General features: G+C 44.9%; 1 protein-coding gene across 1 annotated transcript in view; it reads left to right on the plus strand.

The window, feature by feature from the left end:
- ZFAT (zinc finger and AT-hook domain containing) overlaps nucleotides 1–22,020 on the plus strand; it is an 87,843-nt gene extending 65,823 nt beyond the window's left edge. The window contains exons 13-15 of the mRNA XM_066623885.1: nucleotides 1,227–1,350; nucleotides 3,384–3,514; nucleotides 20,976–22,020. Coding sequence (XP_066479982.1) covers nucleotides 1,227–1,350; nucleotides 3,384–3,514; nucleotides 20,976–21,221 — 501 coding nt within the window. The 3' untranslated portion in view covers nucleotides 21,222–22,020. The remainder of the gene's footprint in view (nucleotides 1–1,226; nucleotides 1,351–3,383; nucleotides 3,515–20,975) is intronic.
- The last annotated feature ends 812 nt before the right edge of the window (nucleotides 22,021–22,832 follow it).

Below are 22,832 nucleotides of genomic sequence, written 5' to 3' on the forward strand. Positions count from 1 at the left end.
CCATCTTACCTGGAATAGTCGTTAGGCTGACTGGCCTATAATTACCTGGGTCCCCTCTCCTTCCCTTTTTAAAGATTGGTGTGACATTTGCTATCCTCCAATCTTCTGGCACCGTGGCCGTTTTAAGGGACAAGTTGCATATTTTAGTCAAGAGATCAGCAACTTTATTCTTTAGTTCCTTAATAACTCTTGGGTGGATGCCATCTGGGCCTAGTGACTTATTGATCTTTAATTTGTCAATTAGGTCTGAAAACTCTTTTAACCCCTATCTGACAATTCCTTAGTCAGGAATTAATCAGGAACAATTAGTCAGGAACCAAGTGATACTCATATTGTATAGGTGAGGAACATAGGCCTAAATCCTAACCCACTTTCCATCACTTTCATAGCTGTGCCAATGGGACATGTGCTGCATCCTGCAGTTGGGTGTCACTCATGGAGGCCTCCTCAAAGTAAGGGAATGTTTGTTTCTAGATTAAAATAGAAGGCAATGAGCAGTGAGCTTCATTGCTCTTATGTTGGTGCTGGAAAGTGAGTTAGGAACATGCCCACAGAGACTGAGAAATTATCACAAGTACAGTCATGGCACAGGATTGTTTGTAACTTACAATTCTCCTGTTGTTCAATTACTAGTAGTTGGAAACCCTTTCCAACCTACTGCAAACCACCCAGAAATCTACTAGTAGATCACTAACTTCTGCCCACTTTTGCTCCAGAGAGTGCTGTTTAACTGATACTGATATCAATGTACTAAGGTAGTACAGAGTGTCAAATTTGGGTTTAAATGGGGGTGAACCCAGGATTCCTTGGATGACCATAAGCAAATTGCTATACCTCAGTTGTGCAGTGTGATCCTATGCATATTTACTCTAAAGTATGACCTTCTGTGTTCAGTGGAGCTTACTCCCAGGAAAGTCTGCACATGTTTTTGAGTTTCATTCCCATGTCTGAAAAATCAAAAATTATCTGTCTCTGTGTGAATAAAATAAAAGATTTGAAACTATGTTAGTAGTCTTAAATTAATAATAATGTGAAAATTATGATTGCAGCTCTTGATGTTCTACAAAACATACAAACAGTGTTCATTATGCCACTTGAAAGAAATTCAGTGATTAGTTTATAGTGGCTATGAATATTTTGGAATCTTTGTCATATATTTATTAATCATGACAAATGTCATAATTAATTTCCCTATTTGATCAGCATTTGTTGACTTTTTTGTGCAGTCAACCACAGAAGTTTCCGAAGAAACATCAACACAGTATCTCCATATCACAGAAGCTGAAGATGTGCAAGGAACTCAGGCTGCTGTAGCTGCTTTACAGGACCTGCGATATACCTCAGAAAATGGTAAAATATTTTCTTCAAGGAGAAAATAAATACTCCACAGTAGTAATGGATCAATCCTGTGTCTCAAAAGTGCATCATGTACATTATCTCAGTAATCCTGAAAACAACCTTGTAAAATAGCTCAGTATTATTAGCCCCAGCAAATGGGAGTCTTGAGAGAGAGAAAGAGGGAGAGCAGCTTGCCTAAGGCGACCTCATGAGTTCATAGTTGAGATAAGAGTTGAACTGACACTCCTGGTTTCAACCTGGCATCAGCAGTAGGCTGTATCTGAAAAGGAGCAATATCAGAGATATAGTATCTTCTTCATTTTGTCAAACACACCATGCCTGGAGCAGCTTTGAAAAAGAAACTCTTCTTGGCTGCAGTATGGTACCAGCAACGCAGCTTCCTCCAAAATCCTGCAGTGGCTGCAGGCATTTTAAAGAACACCTAAAGAGAGCATGAGTTGCTTCTGAAGTAATGTTGAAAAGGAACATGACTTAGATGAGGGCAAGGCACAGACTCTTAGGCAAGAAATAAACTTTAAAAATAAGTCCCTGTTGAGGTTTACCCCCCTCCTTTTCCGAAGACTGGTTCTGCTCTCCTTTGCTTCTCTTCTGAGGATGCACAATCTCCGGTTGTGGCTTCCACATTCCTCCTGCACAAGTCTATTCGTTACATCATAGTAGGAAGGTCATCAGTTTGCTTGGGCTTTCTCTCTTGCTCTTTCTCCAGATTTTGAAAACCAGTGTTCGCCTCCTGCAGGAGTGAGTGGTACAAGAGCCAGGGTGGTGTAGTGGTTTGGGAGGTAGATTCAGACCTGGATCAGGGATCCAGGTTCAAATCCCCCCTTAGCCATGAAACTTCCTGGGTGACCTTGGGCCAGTCACTTTCTCTCAGCCTCACCTACCTCACAGAGTTGTTGTGAGAAAAAAAGGAGGGGAGCAGCTGTGTACACCGCCCTGAGCTCTTTGGAGGAAGGGCGGTATAAAAATGTGATAAATAAATCATACTTACAGCCCAATCCGATGTATGTCTGTTCAGAAGTCAGTCCCATAGGGTTAATGGGGCTTTCTCCCAAGAAAGTGTGGATAGGATTGGGCTGTTAGAAGTGCATGTGACTTGCCAACTCAAAACTATTGACTCCTAATACTCTGACTGTCAAACTGACTGCACATTAGTGCTTAGCCAAATGTGCTCTAGGTTGGCATTAATAACTTGGCCCCAAATAGCCTTCAATCCATTTTTATTGGCTGTTTGCAGTAACTGTTTTCTTTTTCTGCTGCTTTTTTGGGCATCCATTTTCCCCTCTATTTTGTTCTTCTTCAAGATATACCAGCCCAATAGGGTTCAAAGTATGATGATGTCACAGTGTTTTGTAGCTAATCAAATTTAGCTATGTGGCACTGGGGGTAAATGAAGCCCATTAGAATGTGGGTAATGTTTTCTGTTCTGGTCATATGGATGACCCTAGCTAGTCTGGGATCAACATAAGAATTTTAAATGGATTCTCAGCCTTTTCACAATGATCTCGCAAGAGAAAACCTTCTTTCAGTTCTAAAAATGATTTTCACAGAATTGCTTCCCCCAGATTTCAGCTCAGCGCTACTGCTCATGAAAGCTGGTTAAAGTATGTTCAAAAGTGCCCTTATATGGGAATAAATAGTTTTACAAGTGGCAATGATGTTGGTGAAGAAAATACAGTATAAGGTTATGCTAATAAGCATTTTACATCCAGGGAGTATTAAGCTCCCTGGTCCTTGCTTATAGGGCTTACAATCCTAATGGCACTTTGCAGCTACCAAAGTTGGTTCTGGCCTGTGGCGACTTAATAAACGTGGCCGTCTTTAAGATACTAGAAGATTATTTGTTGTTTTTGTCCCTGATCCCTTGATCCCTTACTTGAACGTCTCATTAACACCATGGCAGAAGGTGCAAAGATGACAATGGGAACTAAGGAAAACAGCTTGCGCAAAGGGCACGTGTCAGTTTGTGTCATCTTAGAGCTGGTATGGTTTTAATAATGTCATTCTCTTTGATTCTGTCTGATAAGGAGAACGACTAGACCCCACAGCTGTGAACATCCTGCAGCAAATCATAGAGCTGGGTTCAGAGCCTCATAGTGCAGCTGCTGTTGCCTCTGTGGTCGCTATGGCCCCTGGAACTGTGACTGTTGTGAAGCAGGTAAAAACACCTTCATTTCTGGTGGAATGTGTGCATGCATGTGTGTGATCTTTTGTACCAAATAGGTATTTTGTAGGGTCAGTCTTTTGTATCTGTGAATAAACTGTTCATATTTTTAGAGATTTGGTATGAGTGGATTTGCTACCTCTTTACCTAGGCAGCTACGTAGTGGACCATCCATGCAGCACTCTCCTGGCCAACACTGAATTGTGTGCCTCAATCTGTCTGTAATCAACTTGATCACTTTCTGTGTGAGGGTTGCCCCGTGAAGGGGCTCTCTGGGAGTTGCCCGGTAGGGTGCTGAGGGGCGACTGGATAGCCTCTTGGGGTCCCCTGGGTGGGGGTGTCTGTGTTTCTGGGGCTCCCTGCAGGGGAAGCCTCACCCAACTAGGGGGAGGGGGTTCACGACACCTTTGTCCTCCTCCCTGGAGACAGGGCCTCAAGTCCTTGGTCCTCAGGCAGGGGTTTCAGCCTCCTACCTTACCTCTCCACAACTGACTGTCATCACTGGCTTCCCTGTTTTTATCATGCCCAGCCACACTCTTGGTTCCTCCTCTTCCTCCCTCCCCAGGCTTAAAGGGGCCCCAGCCCTAGCCTGTTTCTCTCTTCTCTGGTGTCTAATGGAGATCCTGCCCTGCTCACTGCTCTGGTCAGGTGAGCCCTGGGGAGACTGTCTCTCCCACCCAGTAGCCTTGCATCTTGCCTGGTCAGCTGGCGAGGCGGCGACGGCTCTGTGTCTCGGCAGTTCTGTCACTGGCCAGCTGCCAGGTAAGGCAGGGGTTGGGCAAGGGCTCGACCCTTGACACAGTATAAGGATTGAGTGAAGAGGGGAATTGTTTTCAGCATTAGATGTTAACATATATATTGCAGGCCTGTTATGCTAGTGCAGTGAGGTGTGTGTGCACTGTGGGACTGTACCAGCTTGAAATGGAGGTGGAGGGGAAGGTAGGCGTACCTCCACAGCTCAGTTCCTACACGCAAAGCAGATGCTTGTGTTGTTTTTAATTGGACAGTGCTTTGCGATCTTTAAACAGAACAGTGTCCTAAACATATAAACTTAGAAAGTGCCTATCCATTAGAACAGTGATTTTCTTCTCAAAGCACACTGATCTTGTCAAGGGTTGATCCCCAGTACTGACATGTAATTTACTGGCTGCATAGTAGCAGGCCTGAAGCCTTGGCCACAGCAAGCCAGCACAGCACCCTGGGAACCTGGAGCTGATGCAACATCAGGTGATGTGCATCAGGTGACATCATGTGAGTGTGTGTGCGTGTGACAGCACCTGCATAGTCAGCATGACTGTGCAGTATTTCCTACACTCTGATTGGGTGTCAGAAGTATAAAGTTCCTGCAGGGGCATGCAGAGATGTGGGAGATGCAGAGTAGTGTTGAGCCGAAGACTACGTCCGTTTGAACTGAGAAGCGTGTGCTGTATGTACTATTTGGACTGTAAATATTTGTACATAGTAAAGGAGGAGTGTGGTGGAGAACTTCTGCCTTTGAGTCTTCTTTCTCGCCGGGAGTGGGAGCGCTCCGACCTTGGCAGATAGGCACCATAGCAACTGGGCAGCTATCTGCGTGCCGCGCCGTCGGCGGAACTCCAGCAGCAGAGCGAAGCCGTCCCAGTGGCCTGAGCAGCAGCTCGCAACAGATCTCTACGGTTCTAGCCTCTTGTGATGTTGCTTCCGAGAGACTCTTCCAGGTCAGAGCCAGCAGAGGAAGAGGGACAGATAATTCATCACTACAGACAGTTGTCCTAGAAATGGAACTACAGAACCCGAAAGAGTTTTTCAGCAGTTTTCAATTTACATGCTCCAGACTCCCACAGCACACCTGCAGGACTGTCACGGCGCACCAATGTGCTCAGCACACTAGTTGAAAATCGCTGCCATAGAAGGAAGATTTTCATTCCTTGTCTTTTTCACATATCAGCATTGTATATGCAGGGAGAGTTTGACACAGGAGCACTCTCAAACAGGCAACCCCCTGCACCCAGACAGAGGCAACAGAGTCACATGAAGCCCTGTGTGATGTGTATTTCCTTTCTTGGAGCTGGCTCCACACTCGGAGGAGCTGCATTTCTTCCAAAGGGAGGTTGCTGCATAGTGGCAAAAATGGCTGTTTAAATCAGCCTTAAGGCAATACAGCTGAGAAAATTGACCCGCATTTCATTCCATGTCTGAGCATCAAGCCATAATGAAGTAGCCGTCTCCAAGCTACTGGAGGCAATGAGGTTGCAGGGGTATTGCTGAGGGCATATTTGATCTGAAGGATTTAGTTGGGCTTTGGGAGAATCAGACTTTCAGATAGTAACTGAAAAGAAATTGTGTGTGCCTGTGTAATGAATAAGAGCTTTCAGTATTCATAAAGACAAGTCATACAGGTGGTGGTGGACTGGTCGATGAAAGTGTCGACCCAATGTGCGGCGGCAGTGAAGAAGGCCAATTCTATGCTTGGGATCATTAGGAAGGGTATTGAGAACAAAACGGCTAGTATTATAATGCCGTTGTACAAATCTATGGTAAGGCCACACCTGGAGTATTGTGTCCAGTTCTGGTGGCCGCATCTCAAAAAAGACATAGTGGAAATGGAAAAGGTGCAAAAGAGAGCAACTAAGATGATTACGGGGCTGGGGCACCTTCCTTATGAGGAAAGGCTACGGCGTTTGGGCCTCTTCAGCCTAGAAAAGAGACGCCTGAGGGGGGACATGATTGAGACATACAAAATTATGCAGGGGATGGACAGAGTGGATAGGGAGATGCTCTTTACACTCTCACATAATACCAGAACCAGGGGACATCCACTAAAATTGAGTGTTCGGCAGGTTAGGACAGACAAAAGAAAATATTTCTTTACTCAGCGTGTGGTCGGTCTGTGGAACTCCTTGCCACAGGATGTGGTGCTGGCGTCTAGCCTAGACGCCTTTAAAAGGGGATTGGACAAGTTTCTGGAGGAAAAATCCATTACGGGGTACAAGCCATGATATGTATGTGCAACCTCCTGATTTTAGAAATGGGTTATGTCATAATGCCAAATGCAAGGGAGGGCACCAGGATGAGGTCTCTTGTTATGTGGTGTGCTCCCTGGGGCATTTGGTGGGCCGCTGTGAGATACAGGAAGCTGGACTAGATGGGCCTATGGCCTGATCCAGTGGGGCTGTTCTTATGTTCTTATGTACGATTATGGTTTGCCATAAAAACACATTTCAATAAACTCTATGTTTTCTTATACCCATAAGCGTTCAGAAAAAGGCATTTCACAAGTGCCTACTAAAAATTCTGAACTTTTCTCTGTGCAGACACACTGGAGGAAAAAAATCCTAAATAAAATGCTAAAGAACTTACTCTACAGCTTTTTACTTTAAATCTTTGTATTGGTAACATTATGCTAATCTCCATAAAACGTTTTTATGTAAAGCAGGAAGTTTGACTGGAACTAGAAGTTTGTGATATATCAAAATGTGTGTACAAAACGAAACATGGCAAAATATTTCAAATGTTTAGAAGCCAGACTGGTATAAAGCTCAGAGAATCTTTAAGAACTAATCTGCAATTCTGTGCAGAACAGCAGTGCCGTGTGCCGTTGTCAGCCCCTTCAGTTTCAGCAAATCTTAGGCTTACGTGTAGTACAGAAACCACACAACCTAGCTGCTGAGTATCAACCAGAAATAGTACTGGGACCAATGAAGGTAGCTGTTGCAGCCCTCAGTAAGAAGCCTGTTATGTCCTGTTTCCTGGTTGGGAGATTCTGTGGCTGCCCCAACAGCTGTCATGCCAGGGGTTGCCAGGGCTCAAATCCTTATGCTGGTGTCAGGGAAAGGGCATTTTTCTCTTGTTGGCATCCTTCAGTCTCAAAAGACTATGGTATCGCGCTCTGAATAGTGTTCTGGAACAGAGTGTCCTCTCCAGTGCGCGAAGCCTGGGTAAGGTAGATATGGAGGATAGACTGTTTCCCATGCAGCAAATCCCCCCTCTCCACGTCGCTGAAATGGTCGAATGGAAAGGCAGAAGCCAATACGGTTGGTTCCAGCAGCGTTGCAGGAGTTGCCAGAACGTGACTGTGTTCAGCCATAAACTGCCTCAGGGACTCCGGCTCCGGATTTTGCCTCGAGGTTGACTCCTGAATCCTTTTCCATAACTGGATGTAGCCACAAGGCAGTGGAGGTTTGGGATCAGAGTTTTCCTTCTCTCAGATGAGCTTCCTTCTCAGGCTAGGGAGTCCCATCTACCCGGTGGCTGTTTAGTCGCCTCTTACGACAAGTACAGCCAAACTGAGGGCCTATTCTTATCCCCAGCCCTCAGGGGAAACATTTTTCTCACTGCATTCTAAATTCATTAGCATGGTCTTCCTTTTCTTTGCTGTTCCCGCCACTGATTTTATATTGTGTGACAGCTGGATCTGGGTCAGCAACACTACATCAGCTCAAAAGGGAGTCTGGCTTGCCTTACAGTTGTCACAGTGTGCAGATTTCAGGTGGGCCCAAACCTGGCCTCTGCCCATTCCCACTTCTCAGCTTTTCTGTCTCTCTTCTCCTTTACGTGTCTCCCGATTCCCGAAGGTGTCTCTGCTCAGCAGAAGTGATGAGTCAGGGAAATGGGTTGGCAGCCTGAGAGAACCAAATTAGCTGAGAAGGACTCAAAAAATTCCTTGACTAGCCTTGCAGAAACTCAATTAAGTTGAGCTAAATAAATGCACAAGCTATTCTTTGTTGCTTGATTCTCAGCTTCCTAAAATATTGTTGTTGAAATGTGAGAAGATGCATCCTGTCCAGAATTTTGAGGGACTAAATAGGAGAACGTGAAGCAACAGCATTCAGTTTCACCAGCATGCATTTTAAAATGCCTTACAGAATACTTTAGAACAGCAAAGTGACAAGAAGAAGTGACTTCTGGACACGACCTGTGACATGCATCCTTTACTTGTGCTTCTTATGTGACCTCCAAAAGGGGCAATTTGCACATGTCACCAGTGCTGAGGTGTGTGAGTTCCAAATGCATGTAAAACTAGTGTGCTTCACTATGGAGAATATGTGTAAGATCCCTTCAAACACAGAGCATCTGACAGTCCAATTCTATCCGCAGCAGCACCAAAATGACTGCCGCTGCATCATATGGGCACCAGGCTAGCGCTGGGAGTCTCCTTGGGTTAAGAGAGACCAGATAATGCTGCCATGGCACCAGTGGGTCTCCTAGGACCAATGGGTCTCCTTGCTTTGAGCAGGCACAGACTTGAGGAGGCCCATGTCAGGCTGCCCGACCAGGGAAAGAGCACAGGATACAGCAACAGAGCCTGCCACCATCTCCACCCCCTCCTGGTCTCAATCCTCTTCTCCCCTGCCCCGAAAAAGCTGCACCACCACCCCGCAGTTCTACTTACTGCCCAGCACTTTCACAGTGACTCTTCTCGGCACCTGAGTTCCCCCCCCCCACTGTATTTTTTTTTTTTTTTACAACTTCATGTCTAAGCTTTCCCCATCCCATGGTTTGTCAAATTCTGAAATGCGACAGAAAACTGCAGCAGGTAATAGGTCGGGAGGAGGAACAAAGAGAATAGAAACAGCCTGTATTCACCTTGCAGAATGTAATTCATTGTGCAACTGGTGCTGGGTCCATTTTTAATCTTTCTGAATTCCTCGTTGTTCACCACAATGGGGCTTTAAAGCCTGCGTTATGTATTTGATTTTTCTTTTAGAATGGTATTCTGCAGTTCTAGCCTTGTGACCTTCAGCTAGTCTAATGAATTGTAAGAACGAAAAATATTCAAGGTCTCTGCAATCTATCAGTGTCGCCTATCTCTGCACCTCCACCTTTGTCCTCTAATTGCCTCACTGAGTCTTGCTTAGCAGCTTCTGTCCTGTTTCTCTTGAACAAAACATGTTTTGGATTTCAGAACCATTTGTTACAGACCAAACTTGACATTATGCTAAACATAGAACTACCTGGAAAGACTGCAGCCAGAAGTTTAGCTCCCCCTCTGTAGTGTCTAGCAGAACTTGTCCGTATCTTGTGGTCTGCATTTTTCTGCTCCATGGAAGAGGGTGTGGTGGTAGGGGCAAGGGATGGAGGGGACACAGAAAACCACAGAACATCCTGACATCAAAGCACCATCAGACGATGGTCCTTAATGGAGAGGGAAGCTAAATTAAAAGTTTATCATTGCAGTTTTCTTCTCCGTTTTAGAGATGACTTGCATAGCTTTTCCACGTACAGAACCGCCACGGTCTGCTCAAACTGTTTTTTCACATTTGCGTATAACACTTTCTCTTTTCAGGGTCAAACTAGATTGGACGGAGCAGTTACGTATATTTTACCTATGTGCCTGCCACATTCACATATAAATGGGGTCAGACTGGGTCTATTTTTTAGAAAGAGTATGAGGAGGAGAGCAAAAGTCATGCCCTCCACCACTTCACCAAACTGTGCTCCGTTGTTTTAAGCCATTTTCCCCAGTCTGTCTCTGATACCAGAAATAAATCAGGCTGAGAAAAAGCTGCTTTAAACCAACTGAATGCAGCAAAGGTAAAGCAGAGGAAAGGTGTTGTTATCATGCTTTTCTGAATCCATCTATCTTGCAGTTAGTATTCGGCTGTAAGTTAGCGATCCGTGAGTGAGGGCTAAGGGCATTTGGTACAGTGGAGAAGACAAAGGTGAGCCACGAAGTTCATTGGATGCATGCACCTCTTTTGCAATTATGAGTTTGGAATATATTGCAACTTTTGCTAAGCTAAGGTACACTTGTTTTTTAAAAAAAATTGCCTACCCCGTCCTCATTATTATTATTTCTCATGTCACAGCTGCCAGTTCTTTAGCTGGACTTGGCATTAATTACTACTCGAGCTCCACCCAGGGTCCAGGGACGTTGTAATATATTTCCAAATAATGTGTGCCAAACCAAGCAGTGTGTTTTTTTTTAATTTGACCACTAGTAATTCTGTTAATGTTCAGATGTTTGAAATGTAACTCAAGCGTTCCTATCGAATGGATACGAACAAAAGGACCTAGTATAGGTAGCTTTTTTTTTGTCTTTGTGATGTTGCGCTTCAAATATCACCAGAGTATATGCGTTGTCTCTAGTAAGGCGACCTTTTGTAATTGGCTGATGGTGTGTGTACTCATCCGGATGGTATCCAAGTGCTTTTCCAGCTGTAGCACCCTAAGGATAGCACCCTAAGGCCCCTATGACTATTGGGATTGCTCTTGCTTTCTTGTGCCACAGTCTTTCAATTTCTATTTGCAGGTCTTTATACTTGGTGATTTTCTCCAGTTCTTTATTTTCTACTCTACTGTTACCAGGTCCCGCAATGTCTACTATCCAGACTTTCGTATTGTTATCAATGATGGTTATGTCTGGTGTGTTGTGTGGCAGATGTTTGTCAGTTTCTATTCTAAAATCCCTGAGCACTTTGACTTCTTCATTCTCTACTACTTTTTCAATTTTGTGGCTTCACCAGTTGTTGCCAGAAGGCAGTTATACTTTTTACACATGTTCCAGTGAATTCCTGTTGCATAAGAACATAAGAACAGCCCCACTGGATCAGGCCATAGGCCCATCTAGTCCAGCTTCCTGTATCTCACAGCGGCCCACCAAATGCCCCAGGGAGCACACCACATAAAAAGAGACCTCATCCTGGTGCCCTCCCTTGCATCTGGCATTCTGACATAACCCATTTCTAAAATCAGGAGGTTGCGCATACACATCATGGCTTGTACCCCATAATGGATTTTTCCTCCAGAAACTTGTCCAATCCCCTTTTAAAGGCGTCTAGGCTAGACGCCATCACCACATCCTGTGGCAAGGAGTTCCACAGACCGACCACACGCTGAGTAAAGAAATATTTTCTTTTGTCTGTCCTAACCCGCCCAACACTCAATTTTAGTGGATGTCCCCTGGTTCTGGTGTTATGTGAGAGTGTAAAGAGCATCTCCCTATCCACTCTGTCCATCCCCTGCATAATTTTGTATGTCTCAATCACGTCCCCCCTCAGGCATCTCTTTTCTAGGCTGAAGAGGCCCAAACGCCGTAGCCTTTCCTCATAAGGAAGGTGCCCCAGCCCCGTAATCAACTTAGTCGCTCTCTTTTGCACCTTTTCCATTTCCACTATGTCCTTTTTGGGATGTGGCGACCAGAACTGGACATAATACTCCAGGTGTGGCCTTACCATAGATTTGTACAACAGTATTATAATACTAGCCGTTTTGTTCTCAATACCCTTCCTAATGACAGAGTTGCAACTCTGTCGTGCCTTTCTTTGCAGTCAGTCTGCACGATTTTCTTGCAGCAGCTGACCAGGCAGTCCGCCATTTCATCAGCATCTTTACACAGGCGGCATTTGTTGTCCATAGATGTTCACTCAATTTTGGCTCTAAATAAATTTGTTCTTAGTGCCTGGTCCTGGGCAACCAAAATTAATCCCTCTGTCTCCTTCTTCAATCTACCTGTTCTTAGCCACTGTCAGGTTTTGTTGTTGTAAGCAATTCCTGCAATAACTTTTATGTACTGGCCATGGAGCGCTTTGCTTTGCCATTTTTCTTTCTTGATCTTCATTTGATCTTTTTATAAGCCAGCTTTGTTGTTATTGTATCACTGTCCCCAGTATTCAGCATGTTTTTTTATTAAACTTTATTATAATAAAAGAAAGAGAAAAAAAGAAAACACACAATAAAATGAAAAGAAAAAACAAACAGCAACATTAAAAAACATTGTTGGCATCCTTCAGTCTTGGAAGACTATGGTGTCACGCTTTGAATGGTGGTTCTGGAACAGAGTGTCCTCTCCAGTGCGCGAAGCCTGGGTAAAGTAGATATGGAGGATAGGCTGTTACCCATGCAGCAAATCCCCCCTCTCCACGTCGCTGAAATGGTCCAATGGAAAGGCAAAGGCCAATACGGTTGGTTCCAGCGGCGTCACAGGAGTTGCCAGAACGTGACTGTGTTCAGCCATGAACTGCCTCAGGGACTCCGGCTCCGGATTTTGCCTCGAGGTTGACTCCTGAAGCCTTTTCCATAACTGGATGTAGCCACAAGGCAGTGGAGGTTTGGGATCAGAGTTTTCCTTCTCTCAGATGAGCTGCCTTCCCAGGCTGACGAGCCCCATCTACCCGGTGGCTGTTTAGTCGCCTCTTACGACAAGTACTGCCAAACTGAGGGCCTATTCTTATCCCCAGCCCCCAGGGGAAAAACATACATACATACATACATACATACATACATACATACATACATACAGATAAAGAAAACCTCTAATAATGTAGAATGAATGAAGTCGAATATTCTAATTACTTACATCTTAATCTTAATAATCTAAACTTCCACCCATATATATGTTGTATTTCCAACAGCCCTTTAAAATCTAATCTTCAGATTCGCAGCTCATTAACTCATTATTCCCTCTTTCATACAGAAAGTCAATAATTGGTTTCCAATTCATCATAAAAATTTTCTATTAATTTCTCTCTAACTAAAGCCATCCGTTTGTCCATTTCTGCAAAGTTCATAATGTTCGTCCACCAGCATGTTTTCTTGGTAAACCAGCTTCAATGCGTCTTCTTCACTATCCTTTATATATTCTTGCAATGCCCTTTTCTTGTACAATTTAGTGCACTTGTAACATGCCACACCCACCTCTGCTCCTGTGTAAATAGTCTGTCAACATTGCTTCTTGGATGTAGGGCATGATTCATTGTCACCACCTTTCTGGTCTTCCTGTCTAGCACTTCTAACCCAGCCTGGGTCCCGTCTACTATACCAGCTGTGTATCTTATGACTGGAATTGCCCCGGTGTTTATTGCTTTGATGGTGTTTCCTGCACTGAGTTTGGATTTCAAGATCTTCTTCACCCTCCTAATATATTCATTACTAACTTCTACATGTTCAATTGTTTTGGCCTGAAGAATGCCTAAATGCTTGTAGTGTATTCCTTTGGTTCTCACCACTTTCCCCGTTGATAGTTAGGGTTGTGCATTTGTCTAAATCAGGGATTTTCAACCTTTTTCATCTCACACTGACATGGCTTGAAAATGCTCAAGGCACATCTTCGGTTTTTTGACAATTGACAAGGCACATTGTGATGCCAGTGGGGGGCTCACATGCCCCGATGGCCCTACTAATAAATGATCCTCTCCCAATTTCCTGGGGCACACCTGTGGACTTTTCGTGGCACACTGGTTGAAAATGGCTGGTTTAAACCAAACTCCGTTGCTATATCTCTGCTATATGTGAGGACGGTGTTTAACTGCGATTCTATTTCAGATGTTGACTTTCCATTTAGCTTTAGATCATCCATGTAAAGAAGGTGGGAACGCTTGGGAGATGTTTTGGATGTTTGATAACTCAGATCTGTTTTATTTGTTATCTCGTTAATTCCTCTAACAACAGTGGGGATAGTGAGTCGACTTGAAAAATCCCTCTCCTGATACTGTTGTTATTAAAATTAAATAATGTGTATATACAGCTTTTCAACAGAAATTTCGCAAAGCTGTTTAATATTTAAAAAATCAGATCAATAATGGTCTGTGCCAAAAGGGCTCATTATCTAAGGATACAGAAGAAAAAACTTTTCTAGTGTGCGTTAACCCAATAACGAACCTGGTCTGTGACATGCCTGCCTCCTGCATCATTCCACCCCCCCCCCCCAAGGAGTTACTTACCTAGGGGTAATGGACCCTCACACGATGCTCCAAAGTGCTCGAAAAGCCTTCTGAGGCTTTGAGCGAAATCTGAAAGTTCCAACAAACAGGAAGACTCTTTTAGATTAGGGCTTTTCAAGCGTCTCGGAGAGCCACGTGGGGCTTTACCTGCCAGCAGAATGACTCCGACAGGCAGGTGGGGCAGCGCAGCGGGTGGAGACAGCAGGGGCACAGTGTGCACACGCCTGGGGCTTCTGATTCCCTGTCCCCCCAAGCCTGCCATTATGTTAGCCCACTAGAGTAGATACTTCACTGGGGTGAAAAGAGACACTTCCTGTCTCCCTGCTAAATATGAGAAGAGCACTGGATGAGATGTACCTCTCTGTCTAAGGCAGGGAAAGAATTATAACATGTTAAGTGTTTGTCAGAGAGGAGGGAGGTGATGGATGCTCACCTTGAAAAGAATCTATATGCCATTAAAAAGGAATTGCCAAGCATCTCTGCTGCCTTTGTTTTGTTTTGTTTCCTGCCTTTGGTTAGAGGGATATAAAAGCAAAATTTGAGGAAGATGGCACCCAGTGGATCATTCCAGAAGAAATCGAGTAGCAGTCATATAAATGCTGAGCTGATCTGAAGTGTGCGCACCCAGAGAAGCACAGCAATTTGTCACGCTAAGAGGATTAGGGATAGATGTCCACTAGAGAGAGCAAACAAGGAGCGCCACCAGTAAAAGCAATTCATCATTTTACTTTGAATGACAAAGCCAATAAAAACATACAGATAAAGGCAGGTAGGAGATTGTTAACTTTCTTTATGGGCCATTTTCATTTTCAAGAGAATATAAAATTGAATAAGCATTCCGTTTGGCACCCTTGTGCCAAATGAGATTCCGGTTTCATTTCTCTTTTGTGTCAACAGCGTTCTTATTTATCTTCCTCTCCTTGTTATTTATTTGTGCATCTCAACTGCATTTAAAATTATGTATGGCTTTCAACAAAACCAAGCCAATTTCAGCTCCCGTTCAGGATACATTGCACTTGCTTGCAAGTCTCAGCAGCTTCGCAATACCACTCTCTCCTGGGCTGTGTAGTTCATCTCCTTGGGGATTATATACGTGCTGCAAAGTGTTGTTTGCGGAATGAATTGCAGAGGTGTTTAGTGATACCCTGCCTCAAACTAAATAGTGCCCCCTTCCCCCTCCACCTGAGCAAAGATGGCAAACAACAAAATGAATAGGAAGCAAAACAGGTTTTCCTACCTATTTCAATTACACCTTATATGTTTTCATTTGGCTACTTGTCTATGTCCATTGCTATAAATTGATATATATGGGCAATTTGTGAAATTCTAAACATTTATCTCGGAGTCCCTGAGACTCGGTGGGCAGCTTGCAGGCCACATTAAGGGCACTGAGGGCCCAATCCTGTTCCTGTCTACTCAGAAATAAGTACCATTATAGTCATTGGACCTTACTCCCAGGTAAATGTGGATAGGATTGAAGCCTGAGTCTGACTGACTCATCGATCCTTTGCTTCTTGTCCCCACTGGCTCCAGTTGGGGCTTTGCATTTGATTGCCATCACTATTTCCTTGTGCTAGTTATTGAATGTGATATACTGACATTGTAATGTCCTCTATGGAGAACTCGTGCAAGGAAAGCGCCCTACAGGTAGACCACAACTGCGATACAAGGACATCTGCAAGAAGGATCTGAAGGCCTTAGGAGTGGACCTCAACAAGTGGGAAACCCTGGCCTCTGAGCGGCCCGCTTGGAGGCAGGCTGTGCAGCATGGCCTTTCCCAGTTTGAAGAGACACTTGGCCAACAGTCTGAGGCTAAGAGGCAAAGAAGGAAGGCCCACAGCCAGGGAGACAGACCAGGAACAGACTGCACTTGCTCTCGGTGTGGAAGGGATTGTCACTCCCGGATTGGCCTTTTCAGCCACACTAGACACTGTGCCAGAACCACCTTTCAGAGCGCCATACCATAGTCTTTCGAGACTGAAGGTTGCCAATACAATACAATGTCCTATGCTTGTGACTAAAACAAAAATGCATTTCTAGCACACTTTGGCTCCTCCTTAGCTGACCACTAAATTGTACTGAAAGGACCATATGCTCCAGTATTGTTTGTAATTAGGCAGCAAGGTGGGTAGTACACCAGCCGAATCCCAGTCCTATCTCTCAGGGCTACTGTTCCAGCAGGGCTGTTCTTTAACTTCTCGAATAAATAAAAGATAAATGTAGTTGGATGCTAGTGGTAATCTTTAACACAAGTCAGTAATTAGTTTCCTTTGCCTTTAGCCTGATTTTGTCTGCTCCTGTTTTGCACACACCTTTGCTTTTCCCCCTGTGAAGCTGCTAGCCATCAGCTCTATAACGCTGTTGGTAGCGACAAGGAATCCAAAGCATGTTGCCAGAATGCAAGGGGTTTTGTGTTAGATGGCCTGCCCCGCCTGCACACCTTATCAGTCACATTCTGTCAACTGTGACATGTCGTGTTAGATATTTACCAACTTTCAATTCCCCCCCCTTCAGATTAAATTAATTAGAAACCAACCTGAATAAAAGATATTTTCTGAGCAAAATAAAAAGCCAAAGCCAACCTAAATCAATTAAATGGCACAGCTAGCTTGGCATATACTGATCAACATACACATAAAATGACCTTCTGTTGAGCACGGCTGTGTCATAAGAAACCTTTCAGCACAAAACAATTGCATTTGTTTTTTCTACAGAAAAATTATGATTATTCTTGCCTTTTGTTCCCCTTTCTCTCTCCCCCATGTTCATGCTTCATTGCTATTACTATTTCAGAAAGCAAACTCTGCAAATGATGGGAGCCTTGGGCCATCTCATATTTCAATTACTTGCCTGATGAGCTAACTTGATAGAGTTTATGGTTATGATATGAGTGCTTGGCAAGTTGCATATTGTTGGGGGAGTTGAAATCTCCCCCCTCCCCCAAAAAAAATTAAGGTATAATGTTTTGGCATTTATAGACATGTGAATAAAACTCCACAATGAACAGGGTTGAAACATTTAGAATATTTAGCTTTAAAAAAAAAAGTGCATTGAGGAAAAAATTGTTGATTTTGGCATCAGATAAATAATCGTGTGTTTGTGCCAGTGTGCATTAAATGTACATATCCATGTAATTTGCTGTTGAAATCCCCCCCCCCCCCCGTGGCAACCAGCTCTAGGGGTTGGTGGGGAGATAAACAGCTCCAGCAGAACAAATGTCGCTGTCTGACTTTTCCATGGCTTGGGCCTGAATCCTTTCCTTCCCCCCCCTTTGGTGCAACCATACCAAAAAAGATTGTACTTTATCCATTGATGGGGGATGGGATGCTTTGGGGTGGGGGGACACGCAAGATTTAAATTTCCTTGCCCCTCTGTAAGCCTCACGCTCCACAGTGGGTTTTTTGGGACCTGTGCCTGCTCTTTAGCTGGTGCAGGTCCAAGAAGGGAAAGGAATGGGGAGGCCACAAAATTAGGGGGTAGGATCTAGCACACATGATCACCACCAAATCCACCCTCTCCCGCAACCTTCCTGACCTGTTCCTCCCTCCTCCCTGCCTCGTTTTGACCCCTTCCCACTCTCGTTGCTGACTTATCTCCTCCAGTGGCTACAGCAGTCTCCATGGCAGACAATGAAAGGGAAGCGCTTTTCTCTCTTTCAGCAACCCTCCCAGAATGGCTGCTGATGGAGCACTTGAGATGGAGCACCCAGCACTTGAGCCTGGGTGGACACCCGATCTTGGGAGAATCTTGAAGTGGTCGTCCCTGCTGACCAGGTCGAAAGCCTTCATGAGATCTATGAAGGTTATAAAGAGTGGCTGTTGTTGTTCTCTGTATTTCTCCTGCAGCTGTCTAAGGGAGAATACCATATCAGTGGTGGACCTGTTGGCTCGGAATCCACACTGCGATTCTGGATAGACGCTCTCTGCAAGTACCTGGAGCCTCTTTCGTGCAACTCGGGCAAACAGCTTTCCTACAACGCTAAGGAGAGAGATGCCGCAGTAGTTGTTGCAGTCACCCTGTCACCTTTGTTCTTGTACAGCGTGATGATGTTTGCATCCCTCATGTCTTGAGGTACTTCACCTTCTCTCCAGCAGAGACAGAGCAGAGAAAAAGTTCCTAACAACACAGTCCTGGAGTGTGCCTTTGTTCTTGTACAGCATGACGATGTTTGCATCCCTCATGTCCTGTGGTACTCCACCTTCTCTCCAGCAGAGGCAGGGGATTTCATGCAGCTCAGTGGCGATGATCTTTGTAGCATTTTAGGACTTCAGCAGGGATGCTGTCTTTCCCAGGTGCCTTGCCAGAGGCGAGGGAGTCCAGGGCCATGTGAAGTTCTGCTAGGGTTGGTTCACTGTCAAGCTCCTCCAACACAGGCAGGCACTCAGTGTTGTTCAGCGCTTCCTCGGTTACTGCATTTTCTCAGGAATACAGCTCAGAGTAGTGCTGCACCCAGCGTTCTATCTGCTGCGCCCTGTCCTGGATGACCTCGCCTGTGGCAGACTTCAGAGGGGCAGTTTTCTTCTGTGTTTTACCTAGGGGCAGCTTGATACCGTCATACATCCCCTTGATGTTGCCTGTGTCAGCTGCTACCTGTATCTGGGAACAGAGTTGGAGCCAGTAGTCGTTAGCACGTCTCCTGGCAGTCTACTGGACTTTGTTGCGAGCAGCTCGGAGGACCTGCAGGTTGCGCTCACTGGGACAGGCTTTGTATGCTGCTAGAGCTCTCCTCTTTTCCTCAATGACTGGTGTCAACTCCTCAGAGTGGGCTTCAAACCCGTGTGCTGTCTTGTTGGTCTTCTTGTCGAATATGGAAAATGCAGTGTTGTAAACGGTATTCTTGAAATGTTCCCATCTGTTGGATGCATCTGCATCAGCTGGGCCTGGAAGAGAATCCTCAAGCACTCGTGCAAATTCTTCCACTTTTCCCTGATCCCGGGTCTTGCTGGTGCCAATGCGAGGTCTTCCTTCCTTTTTCGTGTGATACAGTCGCTTAGTTTGCAGTTTCACTCTGCTGCACACCAGGGAGTGGTCAGTGTCACAGGCAGCACTCTGATAACTGCGTGTGATCTTGACGCTGGGAAGATTGGAGCGTCTGGTGAGAATCAGGTCGAGCTGGTGCCAGTGCTTCGATCTTGGGAGTCTCCAAGAGACTCTATGTTGGGCTTCGTGTTGAAGAATGTGTTGCTGATGCAGAGACCGTGATGACAGCAAAGCTCTAGCAGGCGTTGGCTGTTTTCGTTCATCTTCCCAGTGCCGAACTGGCCTAAGCAAGTGGGCCACGAACTATGATCAGCACCAACTCTAGCATTGAAATCGCCCAGGATGAAATCGCCGACAATGGCTCTTTTTCGGGGATTTTCTTGATAGTGGTGGCCAGGTCATCATAGAATTTGTCTTTAGCTTCTGCTGGAGATGGCAGAGTCGGTGCATATGCACTGATGAGAGTGACAAGTCCTGCTGATGAGTGGAGCTGTAGGTACAAAATTCTTTCACTTCCTGCAGAAGGTGGGATAATGGATTCCAGCAGGGTATTTCTGACCGCAAAGCCAATGCCATGTTGCCTGGTCTTGTTTGGTGGTTTTCCCTGCCAGAAAAATGAGGAATTTCTCTCCTTGACAGATCCTGAATCCGGCAGCCTCATCTCTTGAAGGGTGACGATGTCCATCTGCAGTCTGCTCAGCTCCATGTCAACAGCTGTTGTGCGTGCAGCTATTTCTTGCAGGTCGTCAGAGAAGCCAGGTGTCATTGTCCTAACATTCCAGGTGTCCAGCTTTAGGGCAGGAGTTTTCTGTTTTCTGTTGCCTGGTGCAGAGTTGTCGATCCGCTTGTCGGTTTTCACCCTAAACCCCACGCTCCCCATGAGGTTAACGGACTGTGGCGAGGCAACATCTTACTGGCTGGGGACTGCCCAGCTTAAGGCGGGCGGTAGCTGCCCAATGAGATGCAATGACCTCTCCCACCGTCGGAAGCAGCCTGTGGCGTCACGCTCTACGCCAATCAAGCAAAGACCGGTAAACTGCTTCTTCCCTTTCACCACTTGTGGCACAGGTTGACCACTCTGGAGCTGAAGCCCAGCAAGAGGGAACTGCGTGAGGAAGCAGAACTTTCTTGCATTGACTATGGTTTCATTGGGTTTCCGGTTCTAATACCACAAATGGGAGTCTTGTACATGAATGGAAAACTTTGAATTTTAGCTGTGACCTATTCGGTCTTTTGCAGTTCATCTTTGAGCACAGACCTGTACAACTTGTGACTCATCAGTGCAACCCAACATCCATGTGTGGTAGCTAACCAGGGACTCTTTTGTTGGTTCTTCAGGAGATCGTGCTGCATGCTTCAGTTAAACAACTGAACAGGCACACACCACTGGTGACCTTGAAGTCCAATGCATCCCTTTAGCCATCTTATGCAGTCTCCCAAGTACTTCACAAACTGCAACAAAACTAGGATGATGGAGGACTGCATTTGGTTTTGTGGGTCTCATGTTGTACAGATCTCTGCTCAGAGATGAACCAAAGCAGGCCCAACATGTCAAAACCAAAATTGAGTGGTTTCTGTGCACCTCCAAGGCTTTCATTTGTGGCTTTAGAATAGACGAGCCAAGTAATCAACAGCCTAAAGGAGAGGCTTTAATCAACAGCAGGAAAGCCTGTTTTGTCATTTAACTGAAGCTCATCCTGCAGTCTCCTGAAGAACCATCAATTTAGGACATGTGGCGCTTAGGCATTGTCATTATGATTTCATCTTCTTAATTTGGCTATAAAATTAAAGGTCATGCTATGAGCCCTTTTATCACTTTTGCCATTTTCTTATAGGTGACAGAAGAAGAGCAGTCAGCCAACCACACAGTCATGATTCAAGAAACATTGCAGCAGGCCTCAGTGGAGTTGGCAGAGCAGCACCATTTGGTCGTTTCATCAGATGAAGTGGAAGGGATTGGGACGGTGACTGTCTACACCCAGGGCGGAGAGGCCTCGGAACTGATTGTTTATGTACAAGAAGCCATGCAGTCGGTGGAAGAACCGGCAGCAGAGCAGGAACAATCCATACAGAAAGCCTAGATAAATTTCCTAAAGGAGGTAAGCCTTTCTGGTAGTGGCAAAACCAAACCACATTTTATCTCCAATGTATAGTTAATGGCAGACCTGAGCAAAGCCTTCTGCAGTGCAGAGATGTACAGAGATGTTGAACGGTCATAACCACTTCCTGCAGGGATGAATAAAAACCTTTGCGCTATCCCCATGTCAAGAAGCCAGGGAGAAAACCATCGGACAGCACTTCACAAGGCTATGCCGGTGCCTTTTATGCACTTTAAAAAGACTGAATAGTGTAAAGCACACTGATCATCGGCAAGGCTCAAGTATAGCAGGTCACATGGCAAAACTGTTCACAAGAACCAGCTTCATCTGGAACCTACTGTGAAGTGGCTACCCAACAGTTCCAAAAGTTGGTTGTGTAAATCAATCCTCGGCTCATCCAGGATCAGCTATTCTTCAGTGCTCTGTTCTTTGTGGTGTGTCCCCCCCCCCGCTTCACAGACCAGCATTTTAAGATTTCTGGGAGATTTTTGCTTTGTCACAGAATTGTCAATGACCCAAGTTCATTACTGAAGAAAATGTGTTTGTGTTTAGATTGTGCACATTTTAATCTCAAACCCAGGCCCCTGAATTGGCAAGTGCCTTCCCAGAATTCCAAATTTTCATTCAAACAAGTGAAAAGCTCCTGCCACTATGTGTCTTCTGTGTATAGCTCCCGCTACAATGAAAGTGTTTTATGTTTGACACATATATTGGGTTTATATCATAATTTTCCCCCTTTTTTTATCCATGAAACATTATTTCACAGTCTCCCTTTTTTCTATTTCCAAGCAAAAGCAATAACTTCAGATATATTTTTGAAAAAAAAGGTTTGTTTGTGGGTTTTGGGGGGGAGGGGAAGCTTGGGCACAGCGTTCTAGATTAACATACATGCTTACAGGTTTATGTGTCTTATTTAATGGTTGACATTTTGAGGTATGGAGTAGTAGTGCAGAGACAAGAAAGCAGTGAAAGTCACAGGAGTCACCTCCCCCACCAAAAAAAGGTGTCGCTCTGCAGCTTGGACCTGCATTAATCCCTTTCTGTTCTCCCTTGAATGGAACAAGATGGTCTGCAGAATGTCTAACCTCTTTAGTGTCTCTTTAAATAATGAGATAGATGTTGATTTTCCAAAGAACCATAAGAGTCTTTCAGTCACTAGTTCTGGTCCCTAAAAATAGTTCAACACTTCACCATCAGTAAAGAAGAGGATGTATAAAGGTGTGCTGGGAGTGCTAATGTCATATTGCCCTTCTCTCTCACATATTCTGATAGCATATCCTGGGTCAATTTGCTTTAGGGAGGTTGAGTTTTTTTGAAAGGCTATGATGAATTGTGATCTGGGCCACATCCCAAGATAATCATGTGGAAAGTTTCCCCCTCCTAGTTGCCCTCTCCATCAAATAAAAGTGACTGTGAGAATCTACCTTTGCTTCCTAGAAATGGACAGGACTTCTGAGTTAAATGTTCATTCTGCAGGTCACTTCTTATATTGCATTTGAAGAGAGCTCAGGAACCCTGTAGTGAGTGTGTCTGAAAAATCAGCGCAGTGAAAATTTGAGCTGTTCACCACGCAAGAAAACCCAGGAATGGCCT

The sequence above is a fragment of the Tiliqua scincoides genome, chromosome 4 (genome assembly GCF_035046505.1).
Source record: "Tiliqua scincoides isolate rTilSci1 chromosome 4, rTilSci1.hap2, whole genome shotgun sequence".
NCBI lineage: Eukaryota > Metazoa > Chordata > Lepidosauria > Squamata > Scincidae > Tiliqua > Tiliqua scincoides.